Source organism: Salvia hispanica, chromosome 5 (assembly GCF_029641045.1).
Source record: "Salvia hispanica isolate PSC_SH4W2 chromosome 5, Shi_PSC_v1, whole genome shotgun sequence".
Classification (NCBI taxonomy): domain Eukaryota; kingdom Viridiplantae; phylum Streptophyta; class Magnoliopsida; order Lamiales; family Lamiaceae; genus Salvia; species Salvia hispanica.
Window position 1 is genome coordinate 6,430,274 of NC_142696.1, and position 15,390 is coordinate 6,445,663.

At 38.3% G+C, this 15,390-nt stretch overlaps 1 protein-coding gene across 1 annotated transcript; it reads right to left on the reverse strand.

Annotated features, from left to right (window-relative positions):
- Positions 1–1,578: 1,578 nt before the first annotated feature.
- On the reverse strand, positions 1,579–4,485 carry LOC125187799 (subtilisin-like protease). Its single transcript, XM_048084438.2, has 2 exons — positions 3,630–4,485; positions 1,579–3,180 (listed from the first exon to the last, which is right to left on the reverse strand). Exons 1-2 carry the CDS (start codon positions 4,417–4,419, stop codon positions 1,754–1,756), a joined length of 2,217 nt encoding a protein of 738 aa, XP_047940395.2. The 5' UTR covers positions 4,420–4,485; the 3' UTR covers positions 1,579–1,753.
- Between the last annotated feature and the right edge of the window lie 10,905 nt (positions 4,486–15,390).

Sequence of the window (15,390 nt, forward strand, 5' to 3'; positions counted from 1 at the left end):
AGTTTCTAACTTTGAAGTTTCTGTTCAGCAGCTCAGCGGCGGCGGCAGTGACAGCCCGGCAGCGGTGACGAATTCCGACGAACGACAATACTTCTTGGCTCTTTTTTCAATGTCTTTTCAACCTCTATTAATTTTTGAAAATTCTCCCACAACCACCTTCATGTCAAAATGACCAGGGAAGGAAAAAAGGCACGGTCACAACTCACAAAGCTCGTTCAAACTAAAACAATTCAAATTCTCGAGATAAACGGACATAGTGCACAAACGGTTGAAAACGAACAAAATTCTAATTCCAATTTCAGACATAATAATATTTCTACATGGCTACATCAACTAAATAGCCTCCTCTTATCAATCACATGTATCAAATATTAATAGCTGCCGCCAGCGGCGGTGACAGCCCGGCAGCGGAAACGAATTCCGACGAACGACAACACTTCTAGTCTCTTTTTTCTATGTCTTTTCAACCTCTATTAATTTCTGAAAATTTAGTCAAAGATTCAAAATTAGAAACTTGTTTTACAAAGTGGAAAATGAAATAATCTTACCTCCCGACGGCGACGGTGACGGCGGACGGCGCAGTGGCGACGGTGCTGGCAGAGAGGGAGAATAAGAAGAAAGGAAAGGAGAAGAGGACCGATTAATAATTAAAAATATTAATTAGAATGGTTTATTTTGGTCAAAACTTGCTTAAATACCACTTACTGTTTGTTTTAGATGGTTCTGTCAATTTAGGACCGACTTCGGTCCAAATTCATTTGTGAGGGACTAAATAATAAAAAAGATAATATTCAGGAACAAATTGATAAAACAACCATATGTTTAGGATCATATTTGACATTTAATCTATATAAAAGATATAAAGTTTGTATTAAAAAAAAATAATTGATCAACTATTATAAAAAAACCAAAAAGGAATAACTCGATTAAGTTATGATGGAGTGAGTACTATTTATTCAATTATTTTTTAGGATCACGTCGTCTAAGCACCTAACAAGTCTTTTTCCACTTCCTTCTTGTTGCATATCATAGTTGCTGATTAGTGAGAATGATCATGACAGGCTGTATAAGGGTGGCTCAATCCGATGAAATCAGCATATATTCAATAAAACTATCATCCATGACGAACTGACTGATTTGTTCACCAAAAGCATGCCAAGATTAATGACCATTTTTATTACTCCTCCGGTCCCCATAAAATGGCGCATATTTCTTATATGCACGATACCTAATAAATATCTTATTTCACTTTTATATTTTTAGCAAGTGCAACTCACACCACCAACACATAACTACTATTATAAAATTACTAACACATTTTATTTACAACTATTATTATAAAATTAATATATAAAAGTGAGGTTTATATTTTACTAACATTTTTAACTACTTCTTCACAAACTCAAACAATTTTTTAAAACTCACTGGTCAAATATGAGAAAATTTAGTATGGATCCCTATCCCAAGCTCACGAGCTATATATAAGCATTGTAAGAGATCGATGAATTGGTTCACCAAAATATTCGTGATTGATGTTCGTTTATAGTACAAAAACTTGAAATAATTTTTATCATATTTTTTTGCAAATTTGACAACACAATTGCAAAACACAAGAACGAAGGAATGATTGTTTCAAAAATGTAAAAGAAAATTGCAAAACAAGCAATAATTAACAAACATTCCTATCAAAAGACTTGAGAAACAATCGACCATTAATGAGAATAAAATAAACAGGTTTTCAATAGTTGTGCATTCACCGCAGTATTCCGGCAATAGGACTCCTAACAGAGTGCTTGGAAGATACCCATTTCAAGTAGCCTTGAACTTGCCCAAACACCGTCGAATTCAATCTCACAAATGTCACATTATATTGCAGCTTCTGCTTAACCCCATAGAAATCGAGCTTCGCAGGCTCCACACGCACCTCAATCCCAGCCGGCGCCATGATCTCGGCAACGTAAGACGAGTTCGCCTCGCCCACATTCGTTACCGTCCTCTTATACGTCTGAGAAGCCGAGGATTCGAAACTCCTAAATGTAACCGCGAACGAAGGGTAGTTGAGGTCCCCTTCTCGTATACTTGATTCTGCAGCGCATCTCACTCTGCGCTGCAGAATCACTCCAACTTCCCTGTCTGTGTAGTTGAGGCCGCACAGATAGGGAATGTAGTCCTCTGGTTTGAGGTCGTAAACCAGCCCCGGGTCACTCGCTCTGGAAGGGTTCACATGGCCTGACCCAGTAGCGAATACCGAGGCCGGGAGGAACCTCTCATCCTCAATCGGATTGTTAGCGAGGTTCACCACGTCAGCGGTGGTCATGATGGCAGACTTGACTGCAGCAGGGGACCAGTCAGGGTGCGCGCTCCTCAGCAGCGCCGCCACGCCGCTGAGGTGCGGGCACGACATCGAGGTCCCGGAGATCATGTTGAACGTGGCCGATCTTGTGTTGGTGTTGTTCTCCACCGAGACCGGCCACGCCGCCAAGATGTTCACCCCGGGGCCTAAAATGTCAGGTTTCAGGATCCCGGGGCTCGCGAAATTTGGGCCCCGGGATGAGAACGCGGCCACCACGGGTGCGCGGTCGTCGCCGATGACGGTTCCTTTGAACACGATCGCGGCCGTCGCCGCCGCGGTGGAGTTGATGTAGGCCTTGATCTTCAGCCCGTCGGCGTAGGTCACGTGCGTCGCCGGGAGCACGTGCGCCTCCGCGAGGGTGAGGTTTCCGTACGTATCGGGGTTTACCAAGATCATGGCGGCGCCGCCGCTGTTCTTGACGGCAATCCCTTTGTCGATTCTCGGTATGAGCCCTCCCACTTCGCAGACCACGACCTTCCCTCGCAAGTCTGTTTTGTTGAGCGACGCCTCGCCGCAGAACCGGATTTGGGAGTCGGTCGCATTAAGCATGCCTGCGTAAACGAGCGGCAGCTGCATCGCCGGAAAATCAGCCGGCTGGAAAGCTGACTCGCCGTCGAATGTCATGTTGTTTCCCAGCTCGGCGGTTGCTCGTATCTTCCTGTCAATGGTGCTGGCACCGACGGTGAGAATCCACGGCGCCTCGTTCGATAACGAAAAGTTCGAAGGCCCACTGTTACCGGCAGAGCAACTGACCAAAATGCCCTTCTCCATAGCAGAGTAAGCTCCAAGGGCAATAGGGTCATCATGAAGATTCAAAGAAAGTGCACCTGCGGACGAAGAAATGAACATAAGTAAGAGCAAAATTTTCAACATTTTACTTGGAAACAAATTTTTAGCTAATTTAAATTATTAATAGGAACTTTTATACTCCCTCCGTTCCATAGTAGTAGAGACATTTCTTTTCGGCATGGAGATTAAGAAAAAGTTGTGTTAGGTGAGTTAAGTAATTAAGAATAAAGTAGGAAATGGAAAAGGTAGAGAGATGTAGAGAGAATAAAGTAAGAGAGAGTAAAGTAGATGAGAAGAAATGTGTTGCCTTTTACCCAAAAAGAAAATGACTCTACTACTATGGAACGTACTAAAATGACAAAATGACTCTACTACTATGGAACGGAGGGAGTATGATACGTATAAAATATGAATAAATTAAAAAGTTTATAATTGAAAAAAGAATTGAATTAATTAGGAGCTAAAATCCCTCCCTCCTTAACTATACCTAGTGATAGGGAAAGAATGTCGACACCATCATCTACAGCAGCATCCATTGCAGCAAGTATGTCGCTCTCCAAGCAGGAAATCCCACACACCTTGTAGATAGCTAGGTGCGCCATCGGGGCAATCCCAACAGCCGTGCCGTTAGCATTGCCGAAAATGTTAGCTCCTTTCACGAATCTTCCGGCGGCAGTGCTCGCAGTGTGGGTGCCATGGCCGTCTTCGTCTAAAGGGGTGTCACCAGAAGTTGTGAAGGTTCTTGCTCCGATGATCTTGTTGTTGCACGAGGTGTGGTTGAACTCACACTTCCCCTTCCATTTAGCAGGCGGGGGTGGCATCCCTTCGGCCCTGAATGAAGGGTGCTCCGGGAAGATCCCAGTGTCCAGGACTCCGATGATGACACCCCGGCCATACCTGGAGCTTTGCCAGAACCCACTGTTTTGGTAAAGCCCCAAGAAGTTGGGGGAATGGGTGGTGTGGAGGGATATTTTTCTTTCAAGGCGTGCGGAGATGAACCCGGGCTTCGTCGCCATTGCTTTCACTTCTTCAGGTGATAATCTGGCGGCAAAGCCCCGGAACACATTCCGATATGAGTAAGTCAATCGCCGCCGGTGATCATTTGTTGTCGTTGTTGTTGGCATGAGTGATTTATACAAGGCATCTAGATCTTTTGATGCGACTTCATGGTCAACGCGAATGATGTAGGTATCTAGAGATATTTCATCGGGTGAAGCAAATGTTGGTATTAACATGAAAAGCATGAGGGTTATCAATATCAAGGCTTTGTAACCCATTTTCAGTGAACCACTTCAAAATATCAAACGCTCTCAATGACTAATTGGATTGTGTGTTGTTTGATGTTTGTGATATGGATTTTTGTAATAAGAGTTGACATATGCATGCTTATATATACGTGTATAGTAGACTATTTATCTTTTTATTTTGTTATGATAAAAGACTTGTTCGTGTATAAGTTGACTTATTCCTTTCTTGACCACAACGTGCAGAAGAAGTGTAATCCCAACTAGTAATTAATAAAAAAGATTAAGAATATTGCATGATCTCTCTGTAATTTGGCGCCAGGCCACAATTTGTGGAATTAGTCTAATTATATTTGCAGTTGAAATTGTTATAGAATTGATGCCCAGTGCAAGTTTCATGGAAATTGAATATATTTGACCCTATGATCAAATAGTGACGAGTGATGATTATATGAATGCATGGGCGGCATTTAAATTAAATTCTAAATTATTCTTTATTAAAAATAGTCTAAACTTTCAATAATAGTATCATACTAACAATAAAAATAGCTAAACTATAAGCATTTTATCAAAAATATCATTACAATTGTAACTATAACCATTATTATTATTATTATTATTATTATTATTATTATTATTATTATTATTATTATTATTAATATTATTATTATTATTATTATTATTATTAGAATTGTTATTATTATTTTTTGCAACCAATATCACTAAATACTCCCTCATTCTCATTAAAATAAACTTTGAAGATACTACGTACACGCTTTGGTTAAAATATAAAAGAGAAAAAAAGTACTCCCTTCGTTTCTTCATAGTTTTGGTGGAACTTTTCGGCACGGAGTTTTAGAAATGAACGTTAGGTGTGTTAAATAAATAAATAAAAAAGTAAGAGAGAGAAAAATGTAGAGAGAATAAGGTATAAAGTGAATAAAGTAGAGAGAATAAAGTAAGAGAGAGTAAAGTAAGAGAGAGGAAAAAGTTACCATATAAGAGCACTCCCAATGGTTAGGCGTTAGGGTCGGCGAAAAATCGCCGAATATCGCCGGATTATCGCCGGGCGTTGGGGTGAATTCGGCGATAATTCGGCGTTAAATCTACCGATTCATCGCCAACTCCCGATTCATCGCCGGATTATCGACGAATTATCGCCGACCACTGTGGGCGATAATTCGGCGATAAAAATATTTTTTGTTTTTTTTTTAATTTCCCCCTTATAAATACACACCTTCTCTTCATTCTCTCCCCATCCTCATCCCTTTTCTCTCTTGAATTTTTTTACTTTGAATTTTTTTACTTTGAATTTTTTTTTTCCATTCTTATACTATTTTTTTTTTATTAATTTTCGTCGTTGTAATGTTTACTCGTGTTTAATACAACGAACTTTATTACTATTATTTGTTTAGTCTTATAAATTAAATTACCTAGCTTTATTATATACAAAAATAAAACAATTAAATTACTGTAAAAATGAAATGTTGAGTTAGGGAGAAATAAGGGAGAAACCATTGGAGCAGTTGGCTAAAAGTTGGCTAAAAACTGGGGATAAATTATGGTGCTGATGTGGCGCTGATGTGGCAGGAGTTAGGGAGAAATAAGGGAGTTTTTAGCCGGACCATTGGGAGTGCCCTAAGGATTCGACTCAACTATGAAGAAACTTCCCGAAATGGTAAAATGACTCAACTATGAAGAAACAGAGGGAGTACTATATATTGGTGAATATTGGAACCTATCTATATACATTGAATTAGAATGAGTAAATGCAGTGGAGGACGCAGGATTTTGAAGGTGGGGGGTCCAAACGTATTCCTAGTACTACGGTATTTTTTTTGTTTCGAAAATTAAGAGAATCAATTACAAAAGATAGAGATATATGTAAGGTGATTGTTGATAGATACAACGCCAATGTAAAAAATCAACTTTGTCGAAAAATAAAACATAAATTATTGTAAGAAAAGACTTGAACTAATCATAGCTATATAAAAATGTAGACAAAAAGTGATACTATAAATAAGAACGCATAAAATAAAAAATAGAGAATCAATGTAAAATGTAAGAAAAAAATTTAGTAACCGCTCTTATAGTGAGAATAAGATTCTAAAAGGCATATTATTAAAGTATAATTTTTATAAGATCTATTGTAAATAAGAAACATAATCAGTTAAAAAAAAATGGTTTTGATGGGGGGATTGATCTCTGGGGCAATCACTTGCCAGGGTTGGGAAAAACCCAATTAGGCTATTGAATTATTTAGCATAGCTATTAATATAGATAATATATAGTCATTGGTAAAATGGTTGGGGTTCCATGGGTCCCCCATGACCCTCTTTAGGTCCGCCACTGAGTAAATGGAATGTGAGGTGCACTATGATAAACTGATGTTTTAGTCGGTATAATTGGTCTGTTGAAGTACTTAATGTCAAGTTTGAGGTTTAAATTGTTTATTTCTAGCCAATTATTCTATCTTTTGGAGTTTTATGTGTTTATTGAGTATTTTAGGAAAAATGGATGGAAAAGGAGTAAAATGCGACAGAAGTGGAGAAAACTGCTACACCCGGCCGGGTGAGTTTCATGTGTATAAATTAAACCCGGCTGGGTATAATGAAGACAACGTGAGGAGTCCAGGAAGAGGTCTAAAATGGCCACCCGGCCGGGTGGATTTCCAGCACAAATATCCTACCCGGCCGGGTACTCTGGTTTGACGTGTTTGATCATTTTTTAAGTGGAAAAATCAGAAGAAAAGGCTAGGGTTCCAGAGACGAGATTCATTCGACACTTACCGCCTCCATCACTCACACACACCCCCAAGAACACTTCTAGAGAGAGAATTGAAGATTGAAGACTCTAGATCGAAAGATTGAAGACTTCATTCCTAGATTCGTTCCACAAGAGTTCTTAGTATCCATCTCTTATGTCTTTCATTGAATTCTTTGTTTCAAACATGGTTTTTGTGAAGAACATGAGTAGCTAAACATTTCTTGTAGAATTCTTGGTGATGATGCACTAATTTCATAGTTTTTATCCAATTAATTTTGTTCTTACCTTGCTCTTGTAGTTATTTGATTATTCTTGGGTTTATTCCTTTCAATTGCTTGATCACCATTTGATTGTGTAGGATTAATTAGATTAATCGGGAGATGAAATAATTAATCTGGAAATAAGAATAATTCACACCTTATTGCAATAAAACTCGGGAGAGTTGAGGTTTTGAGTGAGGGCTTTGACCTAATCGAGCTTTTGGGAGTTAGGGGTTTTAGGATTAGAAGGGGACTTCAATCCTAGCACCTAATCTGCAGGTTTCTCACCTCGGAAGGGGGTTTAATCTATAATTGTGGTCGACTTAGTAATTCTAGAGACACCAAAAGGTAAGGCAATTTGATTGGATAAAAGCTTGGAGTTGTGCATTAGATCCTTGAGTTCTACAATTTTCTCCATATCATCTTTTCACTCCGTGTTTATTTGCTTTTACTTGTTTATTTGCTTATTATATGCTTTTATTAGTGTTAGAAAAAAAAAACCTTTCCCGATTCTCTAGATAGTAGTTAACGTTTGTTCGTGGTAGTTAAGTTGATACGAATTTGTCTCTGTGGGATACGATACTCTTGCTTGCTAATTGCTACACTAGCCCCGTACACTTGCGAGTATCACTTGTGTTGAAATAAAATAAAAAATAGTAAAATGACAAATTTTGTGAAATGGACGAAAATAGAAATATGTGACTAATTTTCAAGAAAGGGGGAAGTGTAATAATGTACCATATAGTCATATTACTATTTTCTCGAAATATCTATACATATGTTATACTACTAGTTTATCTTTACTTTTTTTACTTATATTTAATTTAAATGAAACTTAATTAATTACATAAATGTTTTAATAACAAATATATAATTAAAAATTAATATATATACTACTACATATATGCTAAAAATAAATAAAAGTCCACAGAAAGATAGTATTTCATTTATAACATTGAAATGGGGAAACCTGCATCTTCTTGAAAAATAATATGCTTATCCACCACATAAACGAGATTTTATTATGATTGGTTGACAATGATTAAATAAAATAAAGGTACCCAACTAACTACGTGCTCATAGTAATTGACTTTGGATAATTAGAGGCCGTTTATATATATGCTATTTTCCATTCTAATATCTCTATAGTTCTAGATAATAAATGGAGCAAACATTGACATTTTTAGTCAATGGCATGATAATATTTTTTTTTCCCAATTATTTGATGTTGTTCATGGTGGTGGCTAGCTGTTAACTAAGACATTCTTGTTTTTATTTTTATAATTTTTTGATCAACGACGGTTGAACTTTAAAGCCTTGCCTATATTTAAGCTTTTACTTTATCTTTTCACTATAAATAATCCCTTAGCTACCGAAAATGTATTTGTACGCTCTTACCTAAGTGACGGAATCGTAGAAAATAGGAGGAGCCGACCCTATACTTCCTCTATCCAAAAAATATAATTTTATTTACATTTATTTTGGGACGGAGAAAGTGTCCACGACAAAGTGTCTCACGTCTTTTTCTCTGTCTGTCCACATTTAATTGTTTTATCTACATTTTACTACTATTTACAATGAGCCTCAAATTTCATTAACTCATCTCACTCAAACTTTACTATAAAATGAATATATAAAGGTAGGGATTCGCATTTCACTAACATTTCATTACATTTCTTAAATCTGCACGAAATCAAATTAGGACACTTGGTCGACCAAGGGAGTAGTCAATTATATATGTTTTCTAAAATTAAGTAATTTAAAATGTATCCACAAAAGAAAATATAAAAATTGCGAAATAGGTAAACTAATAATAGATGCCAAATGCATAAATAAATGCCCCTTAATACGAAAAATGAGTCTAGTAGTATAACTTATATTATTCTATAAGGCTCTTCAGGTTTGAGACATTTTTTATGGTCGGGTTAGGTCTGTTACATCTTTGGGCTTGTAGGATTTTGGGCCTTAATACCTCGAAAGAGAATAGCACTAACACTATCGTAACAAGGTATTCCCTCCGACCCAAAGAAGATGATACAAGATTTTAGGAGATGTTGTTTTGTGTGTTAAGTAGTGAGAGAAATATAATTTTATAGTTGATGCGAGAAGAAACATTTTCCAAAAATAGAAATGTGACATCTTTTGTGGGATAAACTTAAAAGGAAAGTGTGACATCTACTTTGGGACGGAGGGAGTAAATTATTAAAACAGGGTTAATTGCTGATCAGTTAGGGTTTGTTTGTTTTATTTTTCAAGAGTGAACTACGTATTTAGGTCGTAGGCCATCCGCATCCCTTTCTCTTAACCGTCTCAATACTGTCTCATCCCTTCACTATTCATGAGCCCCAATGTACTTTTCACCCCATGTCTTAACTAAGAGACATCACCTCATCCCTCCATCTTTTAACCATCTCATCCTTTAACTATTCATTCAATTTCATTTTTTATTTTTATTTCCAACAAATTCAATTAATAAAAACACACTTCATTAAATAAAATAAAATTACAATTTAAAATCCTAAAAAATAAAAAAATACATAATTAAAATCTAAAAAAATAAAAAAGACATAATTTAAAATACAATTTAAAATCCTAAAAATAAATAAAAAACTACTCCTCCGGCGAATCATTCCGTGAAGGCGGTGGTGGTGGCGGAATACCAAGTTGTCCCGCCAGATAAACAATGCCATTATGATGGGCTTGAAGTTGGGTAGGCGTCATGCGGGAAGTATCCGCCATCGTGGTGGTGAAGTACATGTACATCAGGGTGTTCGGCGGCCCTTGGGAGCCCCCCTTGGCCCCTTGCGGCCGACGTCGTGTATCGGAGGAGCCTCCTGCATTGGCTGTCGGGCCCCCTGAAGGAACTGGCAGCGGAAGCGCTGGTGGACGCTAATTAATTTGCATGAATTAACATAATTTAGCAATCATTAATCACACCAATAAATCACATAATAATCAGATCTATTTAGAAGATTATTTAGACAAAATCTATTCGCGAAATTCTTACATGTATCATGCTCATAACTTGAATTAATCATGCTTTAGAATATTGAAACCTAAAACATACTTTTCTACGGAGCAGAAAAATACCTAATTAATTCTCCAAAGAATTGAAGATGACTAGCAGCTTCTCCACGTGACGCTTTGAATACTAGACCACAAATCTTCTCTCTGGTTCCCGAACTGTACTCTGATATCAGTGTGGGCTGATCTCACCAGAATACTAGGACTTAAATAAAGAAGACAGAAGAAATCCTTTTGTGAATAGGAGTGGAAATCGAAAAACTCCTCAGCTGGGGGGGGGGGGGGGAGGGAATTTTCGAAAATTTCAGTGCTGAAATTGTGTTCTTTCTGTCTCCTTTATTCTCCTATTTATATTAAGTTCCTTTTGGGCCCAGACAGGGATCTATGGAAGATTTTGGACATGGCTTCATCCAATTTACTTTTTACTAATTAAATTGAACCCACAATTTAATATAAGTTATAATTGGAATATTACGAGCAGCCACCACAGAAGTAATATTGAACTCTCCCCATCCAAATCCGAAATTATAAGTAATCCGGGTTTCCGTTTAACTTTCATTTCCCGCGCTTAAGATAAAAATGTCCGTTAATTAGTTAATGTCTGCTATGGACTTAATTAATTAACTTCTTATTAATTCCAAGAGTGGACTTAGCATGAAACGCTTATTTATTATTCATAGAGTAATCAAACTCCAACTAGCTAGGTTCCGAATAATAAAACCTTGTTTCGCGCTCCTCTTGAGGACATTATCAAACGAGAATCACCTCGCGCACGATTCAATGTAATAGCAATCCTAGCACCGCTAGATATTGATCACCACTACCCAATATATCAGGATCATTGGGTTACGAAAAACCCGCACCATTTGATAAGTCAAAGTAATGCATAATCAATACCGTATGCTCAATGCTAACCTACATTGATTAAGAAACAAATATTATCAAGACCTCGCCTTTTAGTAGATAGCCCAAGGACAAGTCTTGCTGTTAGATCCGTTCAGTGCTATACCACACCAATGTCATCTTATTTCAGTAAGGCTTAGAAATATGCGGACTGACATTGCAACCTTTCTCGATGGATAGTCAAATTCCATCTAGGTTGTAAAATTCATCTTTTTCTTTGTTTAGAACTGACCGTGTTACCTTAAAGTGGACGACGCCCACAACCGGTCTACTAAAACAAAGACTTAGACTTTGTTAAGTTAACTTATACATTTAAACATGCATTAACATCCATTAAATGTAAAACATAACAACATTATGACAAAAATAATCTGTTTTATTCATTGGAAAATAAAATAGGAGTTTTACAGTATTCAATCACTCGAAACGTGATTTCTAGTATACAAACTCTAACAATATCCCACTTATACTCAAAACACTTTCGAGTATACAAAATGTGATAACGTCAAATTCTCCCACTTATACTGAAAGCGGATTGAGGTCTTGAATTAGTCGAACTCCCATTCCTTCAACATGGCTTTCATACGGCTTTACCGTAATGCCTTCGTGAAAGGATCTGCCAGGTTGTTCTCTGACTCAATCTTGACCACTTTTATGTCTTCTCTCTGCAATATCTCGAATAATATGATACTTCCTCTCTATGTGCTTGCTCGCTTTATGAGCCCGTGGTTCTCTCGAATTTGCCACAGCACCAGAATTGTCACAATAAATGGTGATGCTCTTGGGCATATTCGAAACCACACCTAAGTCCAGAAGGAAGTTCTTAAGCCATACAGCCTCTTTTGCAGCCTCCGAAGCGGCCACATACTCGGCTTCCATGGTAGAGTCTGCAATGCATTTCTGCTTTACACTCTTCCAAATTACGGCTCCACCTCCTAAGGTAAACACATATTCGGAAGTTGATTTTCTTGAATCTACATCAGCTTGAAAATCTGAATCTGTATATCCTAAAGGACAGAGCTCGGCTGCATTGTAAACTAGAACATACTCCCTCCGTCCACGAATAAGAGTCCCGTTCACTTTTTCGCACTTGTTTTGTAAAAATGATAATAAATAGTTAAAGTGGTCAAATGATAAAGTAAGAGAGAGAATAATGTAGATAAGAGCCTTGTCTACATTATTCTCTCTCTTACTTTATCATTTGACCACTTTAACTATTTATTATCATTCTTACAAAACAAGTGCGAAAAAGTGAACGGGACTCTTATTCGTGGACGGAGGGAGTAGTCCTTAGTCCGATTAAGGTACTTGAGTATGTTCTTTACGGCAGTCCAATGTCCTTGGCCGGGATTTGATTGATATCTTGCTACCATGCCAACAACAAAGCAGATATCGGGTCTAGTACAAAGCATAGCATACACGAGACTACCAACTGCCGAGACATATGGTATTCTTCTCATCTCTGCTATCTCAGATACTGTCTTAGGACACATCTCTTGAGATAAATGGATGCCATGTCTAAAAGGTAGAAAACCTTTCTTGGCATCTTGCATGCTAAAGCGTCTAAGTACTGTATCGATGTAAGATTCTTGGGATAAGCACAACATTCTCTTAGCTCGGTTCCTAAGAACCATGATACCGAGAATGTGTCCCGCATCACCCATATCTTTCATCTCGAACTGGCAGGACAACCAAGTTCGCACTGATGACAACATCTTTTTATTGTTTCCAATTAGAAGAATGTCATCTACATACAAAACTAAGAACAAAACATTTCCCTTTTCAACCTTCTTATACACACAGCTTTCATTAGGGCATTTTTCGAATCCAAACTTTTGAACAGTTTGATCGAAACACTGGTTCCATGATCTAGATGCTTGCTTGAGGCCATAAATGGCCTTCTTAAGCTTCCAAACCATGTGTTCCTTGCCCTTTATCACATAGCCTTCGGGTTGTTCCATGTAGATGGTCTCCTCAAGACTCCCGTTCAAAAACGCAGTCTTAACGTCCATCTGCCATACTTCCCAATCCATGTAAGCTGCTATAGACAAAAGTATACGGAATGATTTGAGCATGGCCACTGGGGAGAAGGTCTCATCGTAATCGATGTCTTCCTTTTGGGTATACCCCTTAGCCACTAGTCTTGCCTTGAAGACTTTAACTCGTCCATCGGGTCCACGTTTACGTTTGTATATCCACTTGCTCCCAATGGCAGTACAGCCTTTGGGTAGGACAAACAAATCATAGACGTCTTTGTCTACCATTGATTGTAGTTCCGAATCCATTGCTTTCACCCATTCGCAATGATCGACATCTTCCTGCGCCTCTGCAAAATTCCAGGGATCAAGTACATTGCTGTCCGAGGAGTGATCCATGCACTCACCCAAACCAATGTATCTATCGGACTCATGAGAGACCCTCCCACTGCGGCGCGACACTATAACATCTGGTGTATTAGTTGAAGTTTCTAGATTTGTTGTTACACTAGGTAATTGTTCTTGGTTAATGGAAGTTGTGACTTGAGTTAGCTCTTCAAGAGCTATCTCACTGCTGGGCTTATGATTCATTACATAGTCTTCCTCTAAGAATGTGGCATGAGTGCTCACAATCACTTTCTGATCTCTGAGACTATAGAATTCATAAGCTTTCGTTCCTCTAGGATATCCTATAAACACACATACCTCCGTCCTAGATTCCAGCTTAGTTGGATCCTTTTCCAATACATGGGCCGAAAACCCCCACACTCTGAGATGTTCCAGATTGGGCTTCCGCCCATTCCACAACTCATATGTGGTAGTAGGAACTGATTTAGAAGGTAAGTGGTCTAAGAGATAGGTTGTCGAAAGCAAAGCATGCCCCCAAAACGAAATAGGTAACCGTGCATAACTCATCATCGAGCAGACCATATTTAATAAGGTCATATTCCTTCTTTCAGCTACGCCATTCTGCTGGGGTGTGCTCGGCACAGTCGTTTGGGATTGAATTCCCGCTACTGATAAGTAGTCCAAAAACTCGGCACTTAGGTATTCGCCTCTGCGATCAGATCGCTGGCATTTGATAGTCTTACCATGACGCGTCTCTACTTTAGCCTTAAACTCCTTGAACTTGTCAAAAGTTTCAGACTTGTAGCGCATCAAATAGACGTATCCAACTTTCGAGAAGTCATCTATAAAGGTGACGAAGTATCGATAGCCGCCCCTTGCCTCGGTTGACATTGGTCCACACACATCAGTATGAATGAGCTCAAGTACTTCCTTGGCCCTATTCCCCTTTGACCTAAAAGGTCTCTTAGTCATCTTGCCTTCGAGACAGGATTCACACTTCAAAAATGGTTCCTTCTCAAGACCTTTGAGAAGATCTTGATCAACCATCGCATGAATTCTTCTTTCGTTGGCATGACCAAGTCTAAGGTGCCATAAGTACGTATCATTCATTGAACTTAAAGGTTCTTTTCTTTTCTTAGAAATTTTCGATGTAGCATTAAGTTCTGATTTACGTTGATTAAATTGTGTAGAAGTAATTGTGTACAGATTGTTTTCCATGATACCACGACAGATATAAGAACCATCTTTCTTAATAACGCAATTGTCATTAAAAGAAATCCAATATCCATCAAAAGACAATTTAGAAACTGAAATTAAATTTCTTCTAAAAGAAGGTATCAACAAAACATTCTTCAAAATCAAAAATCTATCACTAGAAAAACGCAAATAAACGTCTCCCACTGCAACGGCCGCCACTTTAGTAGCGTCGCCCAGCTGGACTTCGATCTCACGATCATGTAACCGTCTTGTCACCTGCATTAAGTCAGGATCAAAACATATATGATCAGTTGCTCCAGTATCAATAACCCAAGTATGAGTAGATGTCGAAGCCAAACATGACTCGACTACTAGATCATGGTGCATACCTGTAGCCTTGCCCTTCTTAGGACAATCTGGCTTCCAATGACCTTTCTCTCCACACTTGAAGCACTTTCCAGTAGGCTTCTTGTCACCTCGCTTCTTCTTCTTTCCCTTAGCATTCTTAGCTGTCACTGGGTTTGGTGCCT